Genomic DNA, 27,095 nt, shown 5'->3' with positions numbered 1-27,095 from the left:
ATTTCAGTGATAACAATATTGAGTCAAATTTACAAGGAAGTTGGCAGTATGAGCTTAGTTATCAGTATAACTTTGGACCCCCTCTGGCCTAGAAGCTTGCACTGATCCAATTGGCAAGGGTGTCATAAAGCCATTGCATCCTCTCCTGAGGTATGATGGCCCACATCTGTTGTAACTGGTACTTGATAAACTGGACACCGGCACTAGGACATAGTTGATGGCCATGATAGTCCCAGACATGTTCTATCAGGGACTGATCTGCAGATCTATATGTACATCTACTTCTACATAGCTCTGCAAATCACACTTATGTGCCTGGCAGAGGGTTCACTGAACCACCTGCACACTAATTCTCTGTTATTCCACTCTCAAATAGCGTGCAGGAAACATAGACACTATATCTTTGTATGCAAGCTCTGATTTCCCTTATTTTATTATGATGATTATTTCTCCCTATGTAGGTCAGTGTCAACAAAATATTTCTGCATTCAGAGGAGAAAGTTGGTGATTGAAATTTTGTGAGATCCTGCCAAAATGAAAAACGCCTTTGTTTTAATGATGTCCACCCCAAATCCTGTATCATGTCCATGACTCTCTCTCCCCTATTTCTCGGTAATACAAAACACGCTGCCCTTCTTTGAACTTTTTTTATATACTCTGTTAATCCTATCTGGTAAGGATCACCACCATGCATCAGTATTCCAAAAGAGGTCAGACATAGTGTAGGCTGTTTCTTTAGTAGACCTGTTGCGTCTTAGCCTAATTGGTACACAGTCTGGGCCTGAAGCCTTGCTTTTATTAAGTGATTTAAGTTGCTTCACTACTCTGAGGATATCTACTTCTCAGTTACTCATGTTGACAGATGTTCCCTGATTTCAGTTTCGAAATATTTTCTTTGTATTCTTTGGTGAAGGAATTTCGGAAGACTATGTTTAGCACTGTCATCAATAGCATTTCCATTGCTATTGTGCACAGAAGGCACTGGTTATGTCTTGCTACTAGCATATTTTATATGTGAGCAGAATTTCTTTGGATTTTCTGCCAGGTTTTGAGACCAAGTTTCATTGTGGAAAACATTATAAGTAATTTGCATTGAAGTTTGCAATTAATTGTGAGCTTCTGTAAAAGATCACCAATCTTGGAGCTTTTGTGTTTGTTTAAATTTAGCTTGCTTTTTTCATTGTTTCTGCAACAGTCTTCTGAGCTGTTGTGTGTGGCCTGGGAATCAGCTCTGACTTTTGTTAATACTATTTCTTTGAATTCACACCCCATCTGGTTTACACTTGCATTGTTAATTTGGAATGAGTGGAGATTGTTTCTCTGCTTTTTTGAATAAATATATTTTTAATTTATTTTTTGGTGGATTTGGGAGTTACAGTATTCAGTCTTGCTACAACAACCCTGTGTTCACTAATTCCTGTATCCATTTGTTGCTCGTTATTAGCTTCGGATTATTTGTTGCTAAGAGGTGACATGTGTTTTCACAACTATTTACTATCTAAGTGTGCTCATGAAGTAATTGCTCAAAATAATTTTCAGAGAATGCGTTTAGCAAAATTTCAGGTGATGTTTTATGCATACCTCCAGACTTAAACATGTATTTTTGCCAATGTTTCAACGGTAAATTGAAGTAACCACCAACCATAATTGTATGAGTTGCATAAATGTTTGAAGTTAGGTTCAAGTTTTCTTTGAACTTTTCAGCAACTGTATCATCTGAGTTGGGAGGTCAGTAAAAGGATACAATTATTATTTTATTCGGGTTGCCCAGTATGACCTCTACCCATACTAACTCACATAAACTATCTACTTCAATTACACTACAAGATAAACTACTTCAGACAGCAACAAACACGCTACAGCCAACTTATTTGCCCTATCTTTTCTGAACACTGTTACATACTTCACAAAAATTTTGGATGAAGTTATCGCTGACTTTAGCCAGTTTTCAGTTCCTATGATGATTTTAGCATCCGTGCTTTCTATTAGCACTTGGAGCTCTGATACTTTCCCAAGAGGGAACTGTTATAGTAACAGTTCTTAGATCTACATTCTTCCTGTGTTCAACCTGCACCATTTGAGATGAAGCCCTTTCTGTGTTTCCCCGAGCCCCTCTAATCTAAAAAACTGCTCCTGTAGCTGCCTCCTTTGAGTAATCGGCTCCTGACCTATTTAGTGGATTCCAAAACCTCACTACCCAATGGTGCAAGTCAAGGAATCTGCAGCCTACATGGTCATATAATCAGACCCTCCACTTGGTTCCATACCAGAGGTCTGAAATCGGTCGTGTCGACTATGCTGTAATTGGTGAGCTCTGCTTTCATCTCGCAAGCATGACTGGCAACCTTTACCATTTCAGATATCTGCTCCAAACCAGAGAGAACCTTTTCTGATCCAAAGTAACACACATCATTTGTACCAATGTGAACATCACCTGCAATTTGCTGCACCCCGTGCTCATCATGGCATCCAGAAGCACCCGTTACACGTGTGGAATGACTCAACCTGGTATGCACATAGAGTACACACTGGCTTTCTTCCCCTACTTAGCAGCCATGTCCCTAAGAGGTCCCATAATGCATTTGACATTGGAGCTCCCAGCTACGAATAATCCCACCCCTCTGTGACTGCCCGGATCTTGCACCCATTACACGTGTGGAATGACTCAACCTGGTATGCACATAGAGTACACACTGGCTTTCTTCCCCTACTTAGCAGCCATGTCCCTAAGAGGTCCCATAATGCATTTGACATTGGAGCTCCCAGCTACGAATAATCCCACCCCTCTGTGACTGCCCGGATCTTGTAGGCTGAGAGGTTTCCTCAGAAACAGAACAAGCAACTGCATCCAGTAGATGCCTGGAAACTGTTTGTTGGCCTAATTGGGGAGGCTTTATGCTCGGTCCCCTGGGAAGGCTTTCACAGCCTGCCAGACCCTAAGGGAACCTCCCACTCGACACAGGTGCGGGTCAACCTCAATGCCAGCAGAAATTGGGCTGGTCCGCAGTGCAGACCGATCGGTGGAATTGTGGGTCATGCTGGATGTCTACTGGATCCCCATGGACAGTCTACAACAGTGACGCCCATCCACTGCGCCTCAAGCTGTGTAACCGAAGCCACCATAGCCTGGAGCTGAGAATGACGCGTCACCAACACAGCTTGCATCTGCACACAGCAATCAAAGTCCCTGTCCATACTAAAGACAATGGAAAACTACAGTACACAGACAAACAAATGACTATCAACACATTGTGCAAAACTCTGTCTACTGTAGACACTGATGAAAATGCAATAACTTTCAAAGCACGCAGGTGAGACTAGATAATACACGTCTGATTAGGAACTTGTACAATGTCACAAAATCTATTGCTTTCCAACACAAACATAATGCGAGAACTGTGTCTAATAAATATTGAATTTACACACAGAAATTTAAAAACTAAACTACCAAAGCACGCATATGAAACTATATAATTCGCTCCTGGTTAGCAACTCGTAAAATGTTACATAATCAGTTACAGGGTTGCCGCAAGTGTTCCTAAGTAAAATTCTCTGATATTTCGCTGATTTACAGACAAGTTTTAGCATTTTTCCCTGACAAATTCTGAGATCTCAAGGGCAAGTAAAGTCATAAGATGACAAAAAAAATTTAAGGACTTCTGTATTTCTCCCCTGTGTGAGTAAAAATCTTAAGTAATAACATCACATCTTTTGTAATGAAGTTTTTAAATTGAGAAAGCAAAGGAAATGGTATATGTGTTTCATTAAGACCACTGTTGTTATTTTATTTCAAAAAACACAAAACACGTTTGGTGATAAAAATACACATCCCTTAAAATACTTTCATTGATTTCAGAAATAACCTTAGAAAAAGTAGTCCTTTTGAAAGAAGTGTTTAAGGTGGGGAAGAGTTGTGTAAATAAACACTACAGGTGACCGCCTAATAAAATGTTGGTTCTAGCATGTTTGTTACAGTCAGTTATTACCAACTGTTTAGGTCATTATTTTACAGGTATTGTGTGATTTTCCTTTCGAGATGTATATGAGCATATAGCATAGAAACCACCAGCGACTGCCCCAATTTTCTTCTCCTTACCATCCTTACTTTCTAATATATAAACTACTTTCAAGGTGCCAAATGTACTAGAATAAATAAAATGTATATAAAACACCACACTGTACACTGTACTTGTGGTGAGACAGTCACAATTCCTGAACTCAATCACCCATGGTCTCTGGCCTGCTGAGGAGCACCGCAGTCCTCAGTCCATGGATAAACCATGAAAATCCGCTGCATTATGCCACACACAAACAGGCTCAGACTGCACGTACATAGGTGAGACTAGATCGGTAAGACTAGGTCCAACAGGAAGGGCTTGCACATTAATGGGAAATGGCGGGCTTCAGATCGGCAGGCCCAGTCCGTTAGAGATACCTGCAGAAATGGCCTGCGGTTTTGGCATGTCATGGAAGTGGATGCATTTGGCCAGCTATTCACGTGTCACAGACAGCATGTTGATGAAATGAGACTGCAGTGATCAATCTGTGCAGTAGATAACTTGTTCAAATACTCTAAGAATCAATAACAACGAGGATAGGTAGCAACTTGCTATAAAGATGATTGCTGAGTCACAGACAGGCATGAAGAAAAGACAATCACATTCTCACAGCTAAATTTTCAGCCATAGCTTTTGTCAGAAAATCTCTCTCTCTCTCTCTCTCTCTCTCTCTCTCTCACACACACACACACACACACACAAAATCACTTGGACACAACTCACGCTCATATGACTGTCATCTCTGACTGCTGTGTCTACAGGCTCTGAGAATCAGATCCAAACTGCTCATTGTGCCTCTCTGCCTCTCATCAGCAGCTGCTAGGCTAGCGGCAAGAAGTGGCGACAGCTTCCCTGACATGTTTAAAATTCCCTGATTTCCAAAACTTTTGGCAACCCTCAGTTACTTCACTGTTGCTCAGCTGGTAGTTGCTTCCTATCCTAACGGCCTTGAGCAACCAAACAGTTCATTGACGCATGTCGTGTGGACGAACACCGTCCTGCTGAAAACTAGCACCACTACTAGAAGTAACACATGAAGATGCAGGATGTCTGTGATGTCCTGTTGGACTCTCAAGAATTCTGTCAATCACTACCATCTGTGACCTGAAGTCATACCCATAGCTCCCCACACCATGATGACAAGAATAACATAGCTGTGCTGCGCTCCAGAACATTAGAAGAATGGGACCTCTCACCAGGTCGCCACCATACTCCCTGATGATGGTCATTTGGGGCAGTGCAGAATTGTGATTCATTACTGAACACAGTGCACCACCAGTCATCAGGTGTCCATGCTTTCCGGTCATGGCATCACACCAAACAGCTGTTTGTGTTGTGGTGTTAAAGGGAGATGCATGTAACAGTAGTTCCCCACTCCAACTGCTTCTAGTCTCCAACCAATGGCGCAGTGTGACACAGCATGTTGCAGGGAGCCCATTACATGTTCTTAGATGGTAGGCACAGTTGTGAAGGGGTTATGATGTGCTTGGTGCACAATACTGCAATCCTCACTTTTGGTAGTCAGACGTGGTTGACCAGAACCGTCATGACATGTCTGCCTGCCCTCACTTTCCCATGCAGTCCAATGTCGGGCCACTGTCACATCCAAATGCTACATAGATTTGGAAATTTCATGATTCAACCAGCTGCCCGAATAAAGAAACACTATGAGTCTCCTTTCAAATTCTGTCAGGTGCTGATTATGTTATTCTCACATGTACATATGGCATCTCCATGTCCTTAACAGTGATCACTGAACATCTGATGATCTACACACCCCTTACATACCCTATTAGGTTGGATAATTACACTCAGTACTAACACACTATGGTGGCTGTTCTTGCCACAGAGCATTTATATATCCACAAGTGGCATGTACGAAGTTACATTGACATCCGACCATGTCTTCTGGGTGCTCAACTCTTTTATCAGGCAGTATATATCTGCCCTAAAATTTGTTATATGATCAATTTGTCTTGTATCAAGCATTATGATCCTTGCCATTTCATGTTTCAACACAGGCACCAACATTAGCAGCATACCATGGTACTCTGGATGTAATATTTCTGACAGACTGTTGCAAAATAGTGTTTGGTACATTTGCACACTCCCCACTCATCATCATTGCTTCCAAAGCATCCAAAAAGTTTTCAAGCATACACTTTCTCTTCCAAATACCTTCAAATAAATTTAATGGGATCACATTTGGACTCCTTGGTGGCCACTTAATATTTCTGCAACATCCAAAAATGCTGCCTTAAAAAGTATTCTCAAGCCATTCTCATAGAATCAGTGAAAAGTGATGTTCACCACCCTGCATGACATGCACATTGTCCACATCATCTCAGTTTGTAACAACAGAATGTGTAGCATGTGCAAATACCTTACTGCAGTGGTTCCCAACAGGTGGTCCGCGAACCCCTAGGGGTCCGCGAGCTATGCCAGAGGAGTCCGCAAGACCCTATTAGAATAAAAAATATATTAAATATATTTCGCATGATAACAGATTTTTTGTCTGCTTCCTGCTTGAGCAGAGCTTTAGCAAACACTAACTTCTGCGTCTAGCGTCTTCCTAGAGCCAAGTGACACTAGCGCACTCTAGCACAAAACTAGAATTAGATAGAGGCAGATAGTTAATAACAATGATGGCTAAATTGTAAAAGTTTTAATCTCAATATTTTTTCAATAATGAATAAGTCAATGTTTTTTCTAAGTACCAAAAATAGAAAACGTATAAAAAGACTCTTGATTTGGCTTTTTTAGGTACTTCATACTATGATATGACGAGGTACCGATCATGCTCGATGAGGGGTTCCTCGAGAAAATTTTGTTGGGAACCCCTGCCTTACTGCATTCATTGTTTCATGAAGAAAGTGCAGACCAGTTATAGAATCATCATGAATGCCACACCACACTATCAGTGATAGAAGTATCATTTTTAGTTAAAGCTTAATATTTGTTGTTTCCAACCCATGTGGAACATCTTCATTATCCACTGCATCAAACCACATGACAAACTGGATTCCCTGTAATATTGTCTCATGGAATTATTGGGACTTTGCGTAAAAGCCTCTTTAATGATAACTATTTTCGGGGCTAACAAACATGCGTGCAGTCTCTCTGTTTCCACATCCAGAATCGTGTTTCCCCCTTCTCCTGTCTCCATCAGCTCTGTACCATTGTAGAGATGGAATAGCAGTGAAAGAAAAATAGAAACATAATAGTAGCCCATGCTGTATAACACACTGAGTTGCATCTGATAAATCTTAGGCTCTTGTAAACTGAGTTTCTGTTTGATGATGTGTGGTTGCAACACTTATTTACATTGACCTCATTACTGCATTGATGGCCACTATAAAAATACTGCGCTCTCCTCTTAAACTGAACTTTATTGGTTGCCAGAAAGTTATTACAAATGCATATTTCTGCATAGAGGATGCCCTCTTTGTCTAAAGAAAGTAAGTGACTCCTGTGACATTCTGAATCTACGAACTGAGTTGCTGATTTGAGAAATATATGTCTTATTTATGCTAATTTCATTAAGGAATAAAATATATTGGGAAGCAGTAATTAGTATGTATCACGCACATATTTTACCAGTGTACCATTTAATTTTGAAACTATCTGCTCCTCTTGTCTCTGACTCTATCTCCTCTTTCACTATACTCTAATTAAAATTGCTTTGTGATTGACAGATTGCAGTGGCAGTAGGAATGTTGACGGTGTGCAGCCAGCCACACTTCACAAGGCGCTGCACGTACCTCAAACAGGCATCAGAGTAAACATGTGGCAGTTAAGAAAGAACTGTGATTGGATTATGGCTGGCGCATTCCATTCAATTAGCTGACATGTCAATCTCAAAGTAATTTTAAATGGAGTGTATAAATACTGTATGAATATTTTTTTTAAGGGGAGTACATTTTTCAGCAAATACTAAAAAGTGTGTCACAATTAAAGTACAAAATATATATGCATGTTGGTAGTTTTATGTGACTAGTAAGTCAAAATTTGAGATTATATCAACAGATCTCCACCTTAAGTAATTGTTCTATGTTTTATTGAACGGTAAGCTTTAAAGATTTATACCTTTAAAAAAATACAACATAAAACAAATAACAGAAATTTGCTTTGTTTTTTGAACTTCATATGATGAAATTTTAAAGGCATACAAAGTATTAGTAAGTGCTATAGTTTATGTTTCAAATCACAATAATCAGTAATCTAGCACCAATACTGTTATCAACTATATTAAATATTTATAATAGAGGGAAACATTCCACGTAGGAAAAATATATCTAAAAACAAAGATGATGTGACTTACCAAATGAAAGTGCTGGCAGGTCGACAGACACACAAACAAACACAAACATACACACAAAATTCAAGCTTTCGCAACAAACTGTTGCCTCACCAGGAAAGAGGGAAGGAGAGGGAAAGACGAAAGGATGTGGGTTTTAAGGAAGAGGGTAAGGAGTCATTCCAATCCCGGGAGCGGAAAGACTTACCTTAGGGGGAAAAAAGGACGGGTATACACTCGCACACACACACATATCCATCCACACATATACAGACACAAGCAGACATGCAGAAACACAAATAATGCACGCTAGTTCTATGGGAGAGGGATACATTTTAAACAACTCTGACTAGCACTCAGTAATATCTATATGAATTGATTTGGCAATAAAGTATGGCTAAATGATTAAGAAGAAAAATGGAATGAAATTATGGAAGAAAGATAGCTTCTCTGCAAGAAAATTCAGGTCTTTTAGCCTCAACAATCTTGACCATGAGGTTAACATATCTCTCACCTCTGAGTTGGGCAGATTTTACTTTGTTTACTGTATTTAATGAATGCTATCCACATGTTTTGTTTTCAGTGATTTGTCCAGGTAATCACTAATACACACACTATCAACTCGATAGTTTTTCATTTGATGTAAACAAACTGTCTGAACAGCAATAAACAAAAGCCAACATATCACAGGTTAGAAAATCAGCAGTAAAGTGAATATGCCTGTTCAGAGACAACTGCAATCACTGGCCTCAGTTTCTCGCTTACTGTGAGGCATTACAAATGCCCTTTTAAAACTAATTGAGGGATCCAACATTCAATGCTCTGGCCCCTAGAACAGCAAATTTGTTTTTTCTGATAACATTTTCCTTAGTAGTTCCTGCCCAGAGACTTGAATGAGAGAATGTTTTATTCATGTGGATACCACCATCACTAAATCATACAACAGAACTGCATGTCCATAGGAAATTTCATGCCTGTACTTTCCCCTCACTTTCAGCACTGTTGCAGTATCAACATTGGTTAATGTTGCAATGCCAGATCAGTCAATTGTCCAGTATGTTGACTTGGTGACTACTGAAGAGGCTGCTGCCCCTCTTTGTGGATCATATATTAGTCAGGCATTTCCACAGATACCCCTGTGATGTGGTTGTAGCTGTGGTACAGCTATCTGTACTGTTGAAGCATTAAAGCTGTCCCCCCATTGTGAGGTCCATTAATAATTAAGGATGTGTTGGCATTTTTATTCCGCTTACACCAGCCCACAAAAGATATCAAAAAATCATTTCAAGAGTTTAGTTGATGCAAACACATCTGTTTCTTCACTTCCTTCTGAACAATGCTAATCATAGCAATATTGATCTTGCATGTGTATGCTGTGAGAAAAGTTGGCTCTTCCTCTTGTTTCTATAATAAGTTTTGTAGCAAAGGTAACTGAACTATCTTGGCTTCACTGTACCAGCTTTACTTTCTGTTTTCATTCATTTTCACTTCTCGTAACATTAATTTTTCAGTAATCTTGCCAGATGTCTCTGAACAAATTACTTTCCAATATCAAATCAGTATTTATTGCCTGATCCTAGGTAATGTATTGTCATTGAAGAAACAATGCCATGTAACTGCCCCCCTTTTCTTATCGTTGCATCTGCTGTTACCATTAGAGTGAAGATGGTTTTCATTTATTACCAAGAAAATTAAGAATTTCTAACTTATTACAAAGAAAATGAAGCTGAAACAATGAATTGTTTTATGCTGAAAAATTAGTGCTAGTTAGTGGTTACTATCATATCCAGTGGCAGTTTTGACAGCAGTATATTTTTTACCTTTCTTAGATATAACCAGCAAAGTTTCTAGGTTTAAAATATTTAGAAATCATTTTAAGAAGATTAGGGGCAAGCTGAAGTTTACATATAACTAATGATGTCAGTACCAATAATCACAATAATAATAATCACAACAACAATCATTTTTGTCATTGCATGGACCAGGAAGAGCACTCAATGCATCATGTCTTTCAACAAGACAAAAAAAGCAGGTGTAAAAGTAAGTCTGTGGATCACTCAATAGTCTATAGGAGGTTTCCAATGCCAGAAGGCTGCAGTGAAACACATGAAGGCCTGCAGAGGACTGATTGGTGTAGGGTATGATAGTTGACCTTGAACATATGTAAATGTAATGTACTGCACATAAATGGGCAAAGAGATTCAGTACTGTTCACTTACACTGTTGGTGGTAAAGCATGGGAAACAGTAACAAGGGGACCAGTAACAGTAATTAAATATATAGGAGTAACAACCTAGAATGTGTGATATGACAGCATAATAATAGTTGTAGAAAATACAGTTTACAGGCTGAGTGTCATGGGATAACTCCTTAAAAAATGTAATAATTCCCCTATGAAAGAAGTGGCTTACAAAATACTTGCTCACCAATCTGGGACCCTACCAGGTTAGATTTTGGGATGACTGAATCATAAATGATGCGTGTGAGAGCATTACAGAAACGTTCAATGAAGTCCAGTTCCAGACATTACAAGGGAGGTAGTGTGGATCATGGAGAGGGTCTTTTTAGTTGAACTTCAAGAAAATATGTTTCAGAAGTTGAGTTACATATCACATCCTCTCACATACAGATTGCAAATGACCACTTTGAGAAAACAGAGCGTATCTGGAAGCTTACTGAAAGTCATTCATTCCGCACTTCTTGCAGAATATAGATGTAGATAAAGTGACTGAGACAATCATACACTGAATTTTCTTCTGTGCACATGACAACAATTTACTCCTGTTCTTTCCTCTTGTCCACTCTACATTTACTGGAGAACCTACGATTGAGACTTCTGAACTTTTTGACAGAAATCATTGAAGCTCAGTATAACTGTTATGGGGTCAACAGAAGCGTCCAATTCCAACCGTCTGCTTTGACCCATGACGTAAGGGTGTTGTGGTGTGTGACGTCATTACGAGTTTACAAATTAAATGTTTTTGTAGATGTCATCTTTTTGTGTTTTTTATATATTTATTGTGTACTGAATATGTTTTAATTTACTTAGGGATGTTTGACTTTTGAATTTTTTAGGTGTTGTGGTTTTGTTTTTCGTAGTTGTAGGTAGTGGTTTTTTCGTATCAATAGTTATGGTTGACCTATACAGGTCAAGGGAAATGTCTGATTCCAATTTTCGTAGTTTTTGCTGTAGGCGTTAGTGTTTTGGTATCGTCAGCTGTGGTTTATCTATATAGGTCAAGGGAAATGTCTGATTCCCGTAGATTTTGTAAATTTTTTTTTTTTTTTTTTTTGTTCATCATTTTTGTGTTTTGGGATCATGGCATGTCTTTCTTTTACTGTTATATTTAGCTTGTCCCCTCCCTAAAACCCCCAATTTCTCGCAGCTGCCCCATTAGTTTAACTGTATTTTTGGAGGGAGATGTACATATTTTCGTGTTTGTTGCCGTGTGTATGTAGTGACATCATAGGCGCCATATTGGAGACGCTTAGAATAGCTATTTCCTCCATATTGATGACGTCATGGGTCAAAACAGACAGGTGGAATCGGACAATTCGGTAATCCCCCGTTATGGGATGTAGATAATATAATAGTCTCATTACCACTGTCAACCACCCACAGGAATGAATATTCTTTCAGTTGAGGAATAATTTCTTCATTGGTAAAATGTTCATCTTGTAAAATACTGTTCATGTCTATGAACTGGACCTATGATGCAAGAAATGCCTCACTGGGTGTGAGTTCTTTTGCATTTACATGGTACCATTTACCATTAGACAAACACCCCAGTGCTGTGGTATTCCATTATTTTGTAGTTACTAAATTATTATTATTATTTCCAACTGTTGGTGCCCTTGGTCAATACTATCTGACAGAAAATTAACAGTAAAGTCTCCCACAAACAATGATTCTCCAGTTAACAATTCTCCTTACCAAAAATATTGCTAGCTGCTTTACAAACCTTACGATGTTGTTGGAGGCCCATAAATTGTCAGCACTAGAAGCCTGTGTGTTTCCTGATCTGCTATGATGACATAGCATTCAAAGAGCTATTCAACACAATATTCGTTAGCTTGAAAGGCGTAGACTTAGCATTTACAGATACTCCCACATTCTTCACATTAGTTATAAAATAGTATACCTACGTCAACATTCAGCAATTCACTGTGAAGTGGTACTTCCCATTGTGTCAAGTATTAAGGGTCTTCCCATTCCATTTGTGTATGGAGTACAAAAAAAAAATGATTACTTAAATGGCTCTGTGTGTGGTGTAATAAGTGTAACTGACATTACAACCATAAACTGGTTTTAGTGTATAATGCTTTATTGACAGTATGTAGGCAGCTGTAGTATTAACAAACAAATATGAACATTAAAGGAATATTTTTCAATTTAAAGTGCTTATCTTTAAGTGTATCCTCTAGCATTTTACGATATTTTGTTATTTTCTTCATTGTAGCAGGTGAGTTCTTTTTCACTGCACTGTCTGGAGTAGTTAGGCTTATACTGTTCTCCACCCCCTGCATTTTTTTGTAATTTGTGTACTACATATGATATAGGTCTGCATAATATGTGGCAGAATACTTGTCAGAATTTTATGTGTTACTATAATGTAGTGGCTAAGTGGTAAAGTGTCAGACTACAAATCAAAAGTTTTCGGGTTTGATCCCTGGTTACTCATAGGAGTTTTAGCTGTCATCACTACTTTCACCTCTGGTAATGATTATTAACGTGAAAAATCTCCAATTACAGTGTAGTTCGGAATCCACTTTAAACTGGCAGTAACTGACCGGATGAGTCAGTTCAAGGGCAGGAGGAAGGAAAAGGCACACACACTCCAACGGGACCAGTGCTGTCGAGTTCAAAACAATCTTCGGACTGATGACAGCTTTTTATCGCTACATAATGCACCTTTTTTGGATTTATTTTGCAGTTTCTGTTGTTATATCAAAATGTGTATTAAATACGAGGGAATACAGATCATGTGCGACACTACTCATAAATTTGTTGCCACAATCTCTATTTCGTCTTAACATTCAATGGCTTTGCTAACTCACAAGTAATTTGTTACATGCAAACCTCAACTTAGGTCTCTCACTACGCTAGAGACTATCAGCCATCACAAACAAGATTTCCAAATTGAGAGTCGCTTGAGGAGGGAGGGGGGGGGGGGTGCACACGAATTTAAATGGGCCTGTGATTTGTCCAGCTGCAACTGGTTTACTAGAATATGACTTCTTCTATACAGTTGTAATGTCTAATGAATGCCTAATTCACTACACCAACTCTTTTTGTGACTTAACGTCGGTTACGAATTACAACAAGTTTCAGAACATTCGGCACTAAAAACTACACGTAGTGCATCGTACGTGTCCTAAGTTTATAAAATCATCAGAACAGTATTATGTTCTTTTGGAGAGTCACAAAAATCTGGCAGTTTGGATATGTGCTTACCAGCGGTGCCACGAAAGATTAACAACCACACATTCAAAGAATGCATGGGCACAGTTTCACTATGTTTATATTTTACTGTTTTGGTGCGCTTGCAAAATGATATGATCAATAATATTTATGAATTTGCGGACTATACAAAATGATAGGAAACGACTTCGTTCCATAACCAGCATAACATCACCGCAAAGTCTATATATAAACCATATCCGCGTGGTTGGTATAACGCACAGTGAGTCAGCTGTTTGTTCTTTCGCCCTAAGGAAAACAAACCTCAGCATAGTGTTCAGATTTAATTTGACATCAATACTACTTAAGAAATATGGTTTAAATCTGAGCATGAACGTGTTTGGTAACCAGAATAATGTTTTCGCGAGTGTTTCAGCTGTTATAACACGAGAGTTTTATTATGTCGAAGCGGAGTAATCAACGGTGAGAAATATCTCGATTCCTCTTCTTCGCCAAAAAGTAGCCGAATTTCACAACACAAAGATCTACTGCACTGGGGACGACAAAGGAACTGAAACTTCGGTGCGCAAGTGGTGATATGCTATGAATTTCTAGTCTTCGTTTCAATAACTGGGTCGACATCATGGACACCACTAGCGCAGAGGTACGCACTAACATTAACTGTGTTCACTATTATACTGGAATAATTTTACTGTTGTGTTATACAAATGTAGATGAGATTAAAGGAGAATAGAAAATGTCACAAGCAGCATGTCAGAGTGTTTATCGTCGGGTTTTTAAACATGCCAATGCACTGATATTATTTGTGACAATATTTTTGTTCCCTCGGCTTCGCGGCTCGTTTGAATACGTAAACCAAACATTGTGCCGACTTTGGGCGCTATATATAGTATAGCTGCCAGTCTGGCGTAGTACACTCGCTGGGCAATTGTTAAAAATATATGTGTGTGCGCGTGTGTGTGTGTGTGTGTCCACGAACATAATCCTTCAACGCACACATTATTGTATGACGCGTTTCTATAACTACGCCTCAAATACTTTGAGGTGCAACTGCACTTGCAAATTTCAGGTCTTCGAAAGAATTGCTAGCAACAAAATAATGTAGCTTAATGGATGAGTACTGACTTGATGGAATTAAGTTTCATTGTAGCAATTCGTATTTTGATAATGTGGATATGGGTGTCCACAGAAATTTCACAAGGGGTGGGGGTGCGGTGAAAGATTGAAATTGACATGTTTTGAGAGAAATGAGTTGGACATTTTCGAGACGTGTAATCCCCCAAGAGCTGAATTTTATAGATAAATAAAAAAACTTATTATATTCTAGAGAATTGATAGTTATCCTCTCATTATGTAATAGGTAGATTACTTTGATACTCTAAACCAACAAACATATATCGTAAATGAACTACAAATGCAAGGGTGATTCACTACGTAACTCGTACCCAAACGTAAGTTACTAGCAATTGCTGAAGCCATAGCATTGTGCGATATTGTCTCACTGCAATCAGCCACGTATTACGATATTTGGCTAAACGACAGGTTTGGCGGAATCACAGAAGCGCGTGAGAATTCTGTAATGAATAAAATCTCCGTACTACAGATTCCAGGGCTAGGAGTGCATATGGACGTGGACATCTATTTACAGTAATGTATCATTTGTTGGACCATCAACACGTGACCTGTTCTTATAAACTTTTTTTCCAATCTCAGTTCCCTCGACAAGCTGCCCTGTGTGATCTTTGAAGCTCCTTGAATCCATTTTTCATCCACTTTTTTCCGCTTGCAGCAAAGTACAGTGGCCGGCCGGTGTGGCCGTGCGGTTTAGGCGCTTCAGTCTGGAAGCGCGTGACCGCTACGGTCGCAGGTTCGAATCCTGCCTCGGGCATGGATGTGTGTGATGTCTAGGGGATTGATGACCACAGATGTTAAGTCCCATAGTGCTCAGAGCCATTTGAATTTTGAAAATACAGTAATTATCACGACAGCAGTGTCTTTATCATCTAACATTCAGAACCACAACAATGTTATGCACTCTTTTATTACAAGACTCCCAAATGCTGGTCCTCTATAAAAGAAAAAAAGAAGAGGAAGTGGAAATATTAAGTATTCCATTTTTTTACAGAAGGAATGAGAAAATTGGATAGAAAGATTTAAATACAACAAACAGCCTGCGTAGCAAAGCCTTAAGAAGCTATTGTTGTTACATTCACCCCTTCTACAGTTTTGTCAGGAGGCTCATGTGCAAGATACTTATTGGATATGGCACATATTGGTCTTCAGTAATAACCAATTTCTCTCCAGGAATTACAATGGTAGTTTTCCAGACGTCCGCTCAAGCACGGGCAGTGCTTTAACCCGGTTGTAGACTTTATCTCTGGTTAAATTGTAATTTCATACACTTTAAAAACAACAACGCAGACTTGACATATGGAACAATCGGGTCTACTGCCGGATGTTTGTGTCGCTCTGACACAATATTTCGGCCACGTAACTCGCTGCCTTCTTCAGGTGCTACCTGAACCTGCCGTGCTGGAGGATGTTGTCCAACAAGGTCTCAGGTAGCACCTGAAGAAGGCCACGAGTTACGTGGCCGAAATATTGTGCCAGAGCGACACAAACATCCGGCAGTAGACCCGATTGTTCCACATGTCAAGATCACGCCGGGAAAGCCTGAAGAGCTACAACGCAGACTTATTTTCTGGGGATAAACTATAGCGCCCTCCTAGACGGTCGATAATACTATGCAATATTTAAGTTAACAAAAGAGGACGTCGTATATCCTCGTGTGTACGAAGTTTGGAAAACTGTCATTGTCCTTCTTGGAGAGAAACTGGTTATTATTGTAGCCCAACATTTTCAGTATTCGATTCGTATCTTGCACATAAGTCTCCTGACAAAACTTGGGAAGAGGTGAATGCAAGCAATAGCTTACTGTGACTTTGATATGCAGGCTTTTTGTTGTATTTAGGCCTTCGTAACAAATTTTCTCATTTCTTCCGTGAAAAACGAACGTGATTATCATTTCCATTCCCTGAGTATTTGTTTTTATTTAAACAATCATTGGCCAATTTCGAGCCTATATGGCAGCCATATTCATGCATCTCTCCGCATGAAAATTGAAACTGACTGATAGTGGTGTAAATAAAACACAAATATACAGTCTCAAAAGAAAATGTCACAACTTGGCCACATATTTTAAGGAGAAAAAAGGCACGTGAACAAGATATCAGTCCCAGCAATCGATCCCGCGCGAAAATTTGGGCCATAATTCTGATGTAAGCTGTTATGACCTGAGTATACAACCCTCATAATTCAAGCACGGGGGTTGTTTGTCACTTGGTCCACTCCACTGCAGCTGTTTAATGCCCGAATGCACAGTACTGTCTGGCGAAGTGGGTATTTAGAGGTTCGTGTTCACAATGCCGGTGAACCAACTTGCGACACAACGACAGTGCTTTGTTCATTGTGTCAAAGTGCGCGGTTTCCAGCCTGTAGCTGATGCCAGAGATATTTGAACACTTTTACGTTGCGATTCGCAAATGCGCTATGAATTAATGGACTGAATGAGTGTGTCGTTAAATGAGTAGCGTAGCGCCATTTAATTATTAACATGGCTGTTGTGCGGTATTTTCTTTGGACTAAAAATTGACACTGCTAAAGTGAAGAAGTTGCGTTTTTCTTTAAAGTGATTGGCATGTAAAATCGAAAATCATTAACTCTAAATAATTCTTCGGTTCTTTAGGTTTATTCATACTGCTTTTGAGGCGTCGTATTGAACGTATACATGGGGGGGGGGGGGGAACAAGGTTTTAAAATACTTTCGGCAGAAGTTTTTCCCTCGTCTCTAATCTGCCCTAGATTTCAACATTCCGCGAATTGGACTGCGCTGGTTGCCTCTCTCCTGTATAGTAAATTGCTGGGGCTTAAGGCGGCTGCAGTGGAGCGCGCGCAAAGTTTAAAGGCTGTACATTCAGAAGGTCATAACTGCGTACTATCTTAATTATGAGCCAAGAATCGTTTGTTGGGACTGATATCTTGCAACTGCGCTTTTTCTCCTTAAAATACGAAGTGACGTTGGTGATATTTCCTTGTCAGCGGAAATATGTCGTATTACGAGAAATTTCCGTAATTTATATTCGCAATTACAGCATGAAACATACAATTTGAGCAAGTTACACACATTTATTTAAAAAAAATACTTAGACGTTTACACGCTTGCCGTATAGATCTACGGTAACTAATTGATTCCACATTTTTCTTTAAACCTGCTTATAAGTTACTGCAAATTAATCAAGTGTAGAATTACTCATATTGGGACCATATGCTTGAAAATGTGACTGGAATTTAGCACTCTTAGTGTTAAGAGGTGAATAAAGATAGTGGTCAATGCTGAATATATCGCTAGAAATAAAATGTTCACTTGTTCAAAATTTTTTATATTGACACGTTTTGGGCACATCACATCTTGAGAATATCACATAAAAAATCTTCATACGAAGTATAGAGTCACATGCGTCCATCGTCATCATCATCATCATCATTGTCAACTGATGAAAGTGTCATGGGCGCATGTGACTCTATACCTCGTATGAAGTCTATATTATATGACGTTCTAAAGATGGCGTGCGTCCGAAACTCATCAATATAAATTTTTTTGGACAAGTGACCAATTTATTTCGACTGATCTATTCAGTACCGACGTAAATCCTCTCAGCTATTGAGCTATGTTGCAAGGTATTTAACTTTTCGCCCCCTTCCCCCCACCCCCTTCCTTCCCGCCGGAGGTTCGAGTCCTTCCTCGGGCATGGGTGTGTGTGTTGTTCTTCGCATAAGTGATTTTAAGTAATGTGTAGGTCTAGGGACCGATGACCTAAGGAGTTTGGTTCCTTAGAAATTCACACACATTTGAACATTTTTATTTAACTTTTGCAAAGCAGATAGATTGTGGTCTGGCGTCTTCAACGGTAGAGAAAAGAAGGCGTTGATAGAATAGGCAGTGAGGAGAGAATCCCTTGTTGAAATTAATTGGGTGACACCATATAGCAAAACAGACGAAAGAATAGAGAACCCGTGAAGGGCGCTGCATCAAGCACGTGAGGATGGCCACGGGCACGATTACACTCGTAAAAATACCAGCACGCAGGGGAAAAAAAAGAACGTCGCTTGTTTCACAACAACATTGAACAGTGTATGAAAAAAGAATAGTTCAAAATACTTGTCACGCAATGCAGAATATTTATTATGAGAGCTGTAAATTAAGTTCGCAAATAGTGGTTAGAACACCGTAACAAATTAACATGCTGGGCCATTTGCCATTTGGCAGCACGAGGCTGGCAGCTTGAATCATAGATTTGGTAACGCCTACAGTAATGGTATCTTTTTTATTTGATTCAAACTAACACCTACATGTACGTCATTATTCTCCAAACCACGGTGAAGCGGATAGCAGAGGGCACTTCCCATGCACCAGTTATTAGGGCTTCATCTCGTTCAATTAACGTATGAAACGAGTTTTTTTTCCTTTATTGTGATTTTAATCACCTATACAGGCGGGCTGGCAACAGCACATTACGCTGCTCTTCAGCCTTAAGTGGAACAATAACATGACATAGAGGTGATACAGACAATACAAAAAACGGCGGGCAAAAAATGGAGATACAAAAAAAAACAATAAACATGAAGCCATTCACGTTGGACGATAAAAACACTAACACTTGTGGACACGGCGCACAAAACACGGAGAACGGCGACGGCACATGTGAACAGTGGAGTTGTAACTGCACGAAACACAAAACGAAGCGCACACACGAGATACTGATGTCGATGATCTCCGGCGCGCTAATGTTCACTATGCGTGTGCGAGTCCGGGGACCTGCCAAGAGAGGAGGAGGAGGAAGGGGAGTGGGATATGAAACGAGGGACAATGATGGCTTAAATGCTTCTGTGCGCCCCGTGAGCAATCGAACATTCGTGAGAGCTATATGCAACAGACTGTCGAATATTTCTAAATTCATCACTTGAAGTTGGTTCTGAAACTTACTGGAGATTTTAGTCTGTTTTCAGGTGTTTGACAACTTACTTCTTTCAGCAATTCCGTGACGCTCTCCCATGAGTCAAACAAACCTGTAATCATTTGCGATGCCTTCCTTTCTATACAGTGGGTTAAAGGCAAAAGGCCCGAGCGACGGATCGCAGCGATCCGTTGCCATGGCGTGCGGTCTCTTGGAACTCTCATGCTATCTTGTGAATTGCATGCGAAATACTGGCGGTCTGGCTACCTGGCCGCGACTCATTAGACTAGTTATTAAGCATGGCTGTACAGTTTCGTTTCGTTTCGCTTTGCCCTCATTGAGCAAGAACTTTTCGTTAAAATTTACAGTATTACTGGGTCACAAACAACTCTGAGAAGTGGAGTTAAAGCCGGAGTCGCCGTTTACATTAACGCAGTGATTGCCAATCTCCTGGGGGGGGGGGGGGGGGGTAAAAACTAAACGATTCGTTCCTGTTTTAGTTATTTTCAAAATATCATTACTATTATCATAATTTGGTAAAACTCTAGTACTGATTATATAAGTTATCAATAATTACTTTTCTCAGTGAGACATCTACGTAACAAATGCTAAATATCTGGAGAAAATATCTTCTCCAAGTTGTGCTTACTAACTACAGTAGTCTAGAAATTGCTTCATTACTCGCTTCGAGACACATAAATGAATTAATTGGCAGTACGACATAGCAGTAACTACATAAGTGCTACTATAGAGCTCTACACAGTGTTAGTATTATTATTATTATTATTATTATTATTATTATTATTATTATTATTAGTGTGATTAGACACAAAGAATTAACAGCCTGAAGTCGTCCTTTTTCTGCCGTATCAGAAGTACGGGGTGCAGCAATCAAGTGATTTACAGACAATAAGTTTAGTGCACGCATCTGAAACTGTTTGATTTTAAATGGGGCTGCATTGTACAGATCAAGCAAGTGGCGCAATGGAGAGGAGTAATGCAGGGGAAGTATGTTTTGTAACAAGTGCCCACCCTCACTGTGAATAGTTGGCTTTATCTGAGAAGGAGTTGTGGGTAGCACTTGCGATGCACCACGAATTCCTTCGTCATTCACTCTAACACACACAAACTAAATATCATTCATCTTTATTTTAAAAATAAAAGTGTTCCAAGAAAAGTCTTTCATTGCAGTTTAGTTATGTGCTAAAGTTGGTGATAAAGTGGGGGACGGAGGTGGAGAGGGCGGGGTACTAGCTAATATTACACTCAGGGGTAATGGTCTAAAAAAGGTTGGAAACCACTGCATTAAGAAGTAATGCAAACATGAAAAAACTGAGACCCTCCGATTTTGCAGTAATTTGTATTTTGAAGCTTGTACTGTTGTAGTAGAATTGATGGGAAGTTCTTAGTCACGATGGATTGGGCTCCATCTGACGATTTTGAGTTATTTGCGAAACAACTACACACATTATTAAGGTTTTTAACTTCTAAATAAGATGATGTTCCGTAACCATAAGTGGACATTTTAATGTATATATATTGGGGCAAATCTGTTATACAGCTATACTCACGTTTACAACTATATTGTCATTTCGTATAATGTAACTTTCCCTCATGCAATTTATTACAAGAGTCATGGATAGCAGCAGTATTCCTACTAACAACGTTTCTATAGACACATCGAGATTGCAAAACAAATTTTCTAAATGCCCGCAATTAAACTATAACACTAATAAATGAGAAAGGAATTGTATTAACACTCTGGAAAGACGAACACTGCTCACTTGGCGTCCGTGAAACATTTGATATATTCTGTTAATTAACCTACAGTTCCCAAGGAGAGCGTTTCAAAACGACTTTAATAAATTGAAATTCCAAGATTTTAAATTTATGTCTTGGAGGGATTTGTGATAAACACGGCAGTTTATTTTCCATAGCAGAATTTTAGATAGAGTGGCGTTTATAATACTGGTTGAAATTGATCGACAAATCGCTCGAGTGGCGGGGTCTCGGGGACGACCGATGGCGACGTTTCGCTGCTGTCCGTCGTTTGTGTGCCGGGTGGGGAGAGGGGGCTTGCACGGAAATGGAAGTCGCACACGGAGAAAAGATTGCTCTTAAATGATGTTCATAATCAAAACAGAAATCGTCTTGTGTGTTGACGTGTTTACCACGTTGACTGCCACGCGATCGCCGGCTGCAGCCAGAAACAAATGACTACCGGCCGAAGCCTCCCGATGTGTGTCAGTTTCTACAGTTTCGTGCCTGCGGAGCTGATATGCTAGCTTATATTTAACAGATTACACTTTCAGTCTTCTGAGTAGACTGATTGCATTTCTCCAGTATTCTACAAATCAACCGACACCTGCCACCTGCTTTACCTACGACTGAGCCTCTGTGATCGTTCCATTTCATATTCTTACAAATTGTTACACTCAGTTGTAGGAAGTAACTGACTGATCTGTGACCCATCGATAAAGTAGTTATAGGATACTATGTTTTTTTCGTTTTGTGAAGTGTAAAACTTCGCAGTTCTGAACATTTAATGGATACTGCCAACCTTTGCACTACTTTGAAATCTTGTCAACGTCTCACTGAATGTTTTTGCAGCTTTTTCCTCCCCTACTTCCATTACTGACAACTGCATCACTTGTGAAAAGTCTGAGATTATTGCTGTTATTGTCTATGAGACCATTGATTTACAATATGAACATCAAAGCTTGCGCCACCTGAAGTTACTATTGTATCTGTCTATAACTCTCGGTCCAAGACAACATTCAGTGACGACCTTACCAAGAAGGTCTCAATCCAATCGCAAATTTCGCTTGATGCTCTATACTATCATACACGGTCCAGTCACATTATGTGACCACCGCCTATGTTCTCCGTCAAAGTACAATAACCACGCACAGACGGCAGGTGGCAGCACTAGCAGTGGAGGGTTATAAAGCATGTCGGGGAGACGCGGAAAGGCGTGCAGTCGTTGTAATGCGGAAACGGAGCGATTTCCCTGACGTCCAAAACGGGATGATCATTGGATTTCGGGCCAAGGTTGGAAGCATTTCTGAAACGGGTAAGTTTGTGACCGGTTTGCGTGCCTCCATGGTTAAAGTATAAGGGGCATAATTACAGAAACCAGTACCTGTATGTTAGAAGTATTGACCCCAGTTGTTGAGACACTTGTCCTAATGTGACACAAGACGGTGAATGGCTGTATCGTAAAATTCCTGGTCCTGACATATTAAGCAGTTCCGCACGTACAGCGGACGTCGTCGTCCAAGGTGAATCGTTTGCCCCTGTGCTGACGTTCTTCTTTGACCAAGATGGCCCCCTTCTGATCCACTTCCTGCAGCACTGGACAAAAGTGAATTCCCAGCGTTACTCGCAAACCTTGACCATCCTCCGCCAAGCGATCAAATCAGAACGACCAGGCAATCTCAGCCGTGGGGTCATTGTGCTCCACGACAATGCAAAGACTCATACGGCCAGCACAGTGGCGGCACTCCTGCAGAAATTCAAATTTCTCGGCCACCCTCCATACAGCCCAGTCCTCTCTCCCTGTGATTACGCCATTTTTGGTCCCCTTAAAAAGGCTCTGAGGGGCAAACGGTTCACCTCGGACGACGATGTCCAGCTTTACGTGCGGAACTGGTTCACAACGCAGCCCCGGGAATTTTATGAGACAGCCATTCACCGCCTTGTGTCACAGTGGGACAGTCTCAACAGCCAGGGTCAATACTTGTAACATACAGGTACTGGTTTCTGTAATTATACCTCCGGCTCGTTTCTTTTTGAACGCCCCTTATATACTGTGCATGCAAAATGATGCTGTCCAAAACTGATGTCAAGGCAAGTGTGGTGCAACACGGGCCATTGATGACAGGGGTGAATGACGGCTACGGAGAAGTATACGAGCGAATAGACGTGCAACTGTAGAGCAACTGACTGCCCAGATGAGCCAAGGGTCTACCAACATTGTCTCCTCAGCGGCTATTCAGCGAACCTTGCTGCGTATTGGCCTCCGCAGCAGGCGCTTGGTTCATGCTGCCTTGCTGACTGCTATTCATCGGCAATGCAGACTGGAATTTGCACTCCGGGCAGGTGGCCTTCCAGATGAATCACGTTTTGAGCAATATTTCAAAAGTACCGCCCGCATTTGCCAACCGCGCCGCCACCGCCCGTCAGTCTGCACGCTACTCTTTCGTTTCTTTCGCCAGTCGACTCGACTGAATCGAGTTACCGAGTAGCTGTACTTTCCTATGTAGCACACGCGTCCGCGTCATCGTATGTTATACGTTTCTGTCTCGCACATAGATAACTAACACATAAGTACGTGAAAAATCGCGGCCATTCTAGTAATCTCGATACGTTATTCTGTCTGGCATTAGTTTGAGAAAAGTCGCGAATATTTTACTGTTTTCTTGTACAGAGAACCTTCGATATGCAGAAAGAATAAATTTAAATAAAACTTCCGTAACTTTGCATGTGACTTGATTATTTATTATTATGGTAAAAGTAAAGGTAGTTCAAGATATCTTTAGCGCCCCACCCCTTTGATGTTTTTCTGTATCCGCCAATGCTCATCCTAGAGTTAGAATGCTGAGGATTCACTTCATGGGACTCTGTCGTTATTAAACATTATTGTGAAACTGTTCCAAGAGGTTCTTTCCCTGACGTCTTATTTTGGCAGAGCAAGAAACGTTTCAGATTCATTACTGCTTTTGAGACAACCTTCTTCTTCCCTGCTTTCTTACGTAGATGTCTCTTTTACATCATCAGCAGTTGTACCGAACAGTCAATTTTGTTTGCATCTTCAGAAAAATGTCCGATGTATTGTTCAAGATATGCACAGCAAAAAAAGTTTTGCATCACCCCAGTTCCCAGAACCCCTGAAGATAGACATTGACTGTGGATATTGTATCACAGACACAGTCCCTTTGACTGTTCAGAGATGTCACTAAACTAAACCTGCCCAAAGATGTGGACAACCATGCATGAGCAGCATTGGAGGGGGTCCAACAGCGGGGGGACAAACTATGTTGTGGCGCATTTTGTTGGCACGGGTTGCCTACAGCAGGGGCAGGTATACACTGAGGGGAAAATGTATTGTTCTCCTTTGATTGACAGGTACTTAACCTATTGTTCTCCTTTGATTGACAGGTACTTAACTTGTTGTTCTGTTAAGTGGTTTTCCATGTCACCCCCATTTCCTTTTGATTGACAGGCACTTATCCTATTGCCCCCCACCCCTTGCTGCTACAGGTACACTTTCAGGTCTGAGTTATTGGAATAGTTCCTCTCACACTTACCAATTTGATTGACCACTTAATTAAATTGATCTATTAATTAACATCTCACCCACTGGTAAATCCCCCCCTCTCCTCTCCTCCCACAGAAAATGGCGGGAAGTTCACGTTCCATCAGGACAATGCAACATATCACAGCTACCTTCACTAACCTAAGAAAATGCTGGGAAAAAAGGGCACTTGGGCTACCTCCACTAACCTAAGTCATCCGACCACCTCCTCTTCCTAGGAATTGGCTGGAACAGGTTTCAGCCTGTGCTGGATAGGATGGACATAAGTCTTACTTAATCTATTGTTCTGTTAAGTGGTTTTCCATGTCACCCCCATTTCCTTAAACTATTGTACCACCTTTGATGCCAAATTAAGTAATTAATTATGTCCTCCCACCATTTTCTGGTACATTTTCGAATTTCACATGCTTTTGATCGCTATTTTTTCTTTGTTACCCACCCCCTTAAACTATTGTTCTGTGTTTTACATAAAAATTGTGCAAATTAATTTAGTGTTCTGCACTTAACCTACTGTTCTGCTACACACACCTCCTTAACTACAGTATAGCTAACACCATGTGTATAAAAAATTGTGCAAATTAATTAAATCCATATTTTTCACATGTATGGGCTAGTTTTTTTAATTCACAGCATCCTATTGGTCGGTGAAATCGATGGAATACAGTTTAAACAAAAGATTGCTAGTAAAAAACACAACCCCCTACTCAATGCCTGACACTGCTGCTGCCGTCAGCTGCCAAACGACACGTAGGCGTCAGTTAAGGTCCCGCAAGGATGAGGCGGTGACATGTCTTTCATACATGACACCCGAGAAATTTCTGTCAAAACACGTGTTCATCTAGATACCGTTGCTGGCACGATGACGCATAGCTGTGGTTCAGGTTAAGTGCCGAGATAGATGCTCCAGTGCTTCCCAGAATAACACAGGGTGCGTTCTTCCTAGTGATCGTCACCGAATTTACCTGTCACACTGCTGTTGCTGCTGCTGGTGTGGAACACCGTCTCAAATGACATTAATTTTTGCTGAAGATGAGTGCTATTAAGGAGGTGAAGTTTAAGATGGGAGATAACAAAATATATATAATGGTTGCGTAGGATTATGCCTATCATGCAGCACGAATTGGCTTATGGGAGCAGGAGGCATGTGACCATGTCTGCTTCCAAAGATATATACGAGACATGTCTAAAATTATATCTCCTGTCCTTCAAGAAAACCACAGACATAGCATGTGGTTAAAAAACTGTACACTGTCACAGCGGGAGCAGGGTTGAGAAAAAATAACACAGAGGTTTGAGGTAAATATTGATTTATTTCTGATCCAAAGCATGTGGTTAAAAAACTGTACACCGTCACAGCGGGAGCAGGGTTGAGAAAAAATAACCAGAGGTTTGAAGTAAATATTGATTTATTTCTGATCCAACTTAAAAGTAATTTTACATTTTCATAAGCAGACACGGTGGAGAGAAGGACACCCATAGAATTCCAGGTTTTGAACAGCAGCAAACTTAAAGATATCTTATGAACCCAGTTCTATTTCCACAATATCTTTTTCACCATTAATAGCCAGATGCAGTTTGTTGTTAGTCTGAGTGATATCTGGGATGCTGTTGTAAGTCTCCAGTCCAATCAATGCAATACTCCATTCACCAATGCTCAAATCAAGTGGCGGCAAGTAATTTGCACGCAGTACAGATTATCGTTCTTTTAACGCCAAAGTGCATCTGAACCTCAACTGATGAAGGAATGTTTAAAGCTCCTCCTTATATAGCATATTTCTTTTTCTTTGCAAACGTCAAGAGAAACGTGATGCATAGATGTCCACATAGGTGTGTATTAAAGTCCTGATAGCGCCGATAATTGTAGAACACACATCTTCTGTGACTGAAGTATTGTTGTAATTCTTCTGGCGGTTGCCGGTCACCAAATGAGTCGAAATAGTAGGCGGTATCCACATTTTTCATAACATATGATACCCAGTGGATGCGG

At 40.2% G+C, this 27,095-nt stretch overlaps 1 protein-coding gene and 1 long non-coding RNA gene across 13 annotated transcripts in view; one reads left to right on the top strand and one right to left on the bottom strand.

The window, feature by feature from the left end:
- LOC124773909 overlaps window positions 1-14,414 on the bottom strand; it is a 40,434-nt gene extending 26,020 nt beyond the window's left edge. Inside the window, exon 1 of the long non-coding RNA XR_007014969.1 lies at window positions 13,811-14,414. This is a non-coding gene — a long non-coding RNA (uncharacterized LOC124773909). The remainder of the gene's footprint in view (window positions 1-13,810) is intronic.
- LOC124773751 (F-box/LRR-repeat protein 4-like) overlaps window positions 14,035-27,095 on the top strand; it is a 102,370-nt gene continuing 89,309 nt past the window's right edge. For all 12 annotated transcript variants that reach the window (XR_007014968.1, XM_047249439.1, XM_047249438.1 and 9 more), the window contains exon 1: window positions 14,035-14,420. Coding sequence is in view for 6 of the 12 variants with exons in the window: in XM_047249439.1 (XP_047105395.1) it covers window positions 14,400-14,420 (21 nt within the window). In the remaining 6 variants the exon portion in view is untranslated. The remainder of the gene's footprint in view (window positions 14,421-27,095) is intronic.

The sequence above is a fragment of the Schistocerca piceifrons genome, chromosome 2, assembly GCF_021461385.2.
Source record: "Schistocerca piceifrons isolate TAMUIC-IGC-003096 chromosome 2, iqSchPice1.1, whole genome shotgun sequence".
Classification (NCBI taxonomy): Eukaryota; Metazoa; Arthropoda; class Insecta; order Orthoptera; family Acrididae; genus Schistocerca; species Schistocerca piceifrons.
The sequence above is the reverse complement of the archived record's forward strand: the minus strand, read 5'-3'. Positions and strand labels throughout refer to the sequence as shown.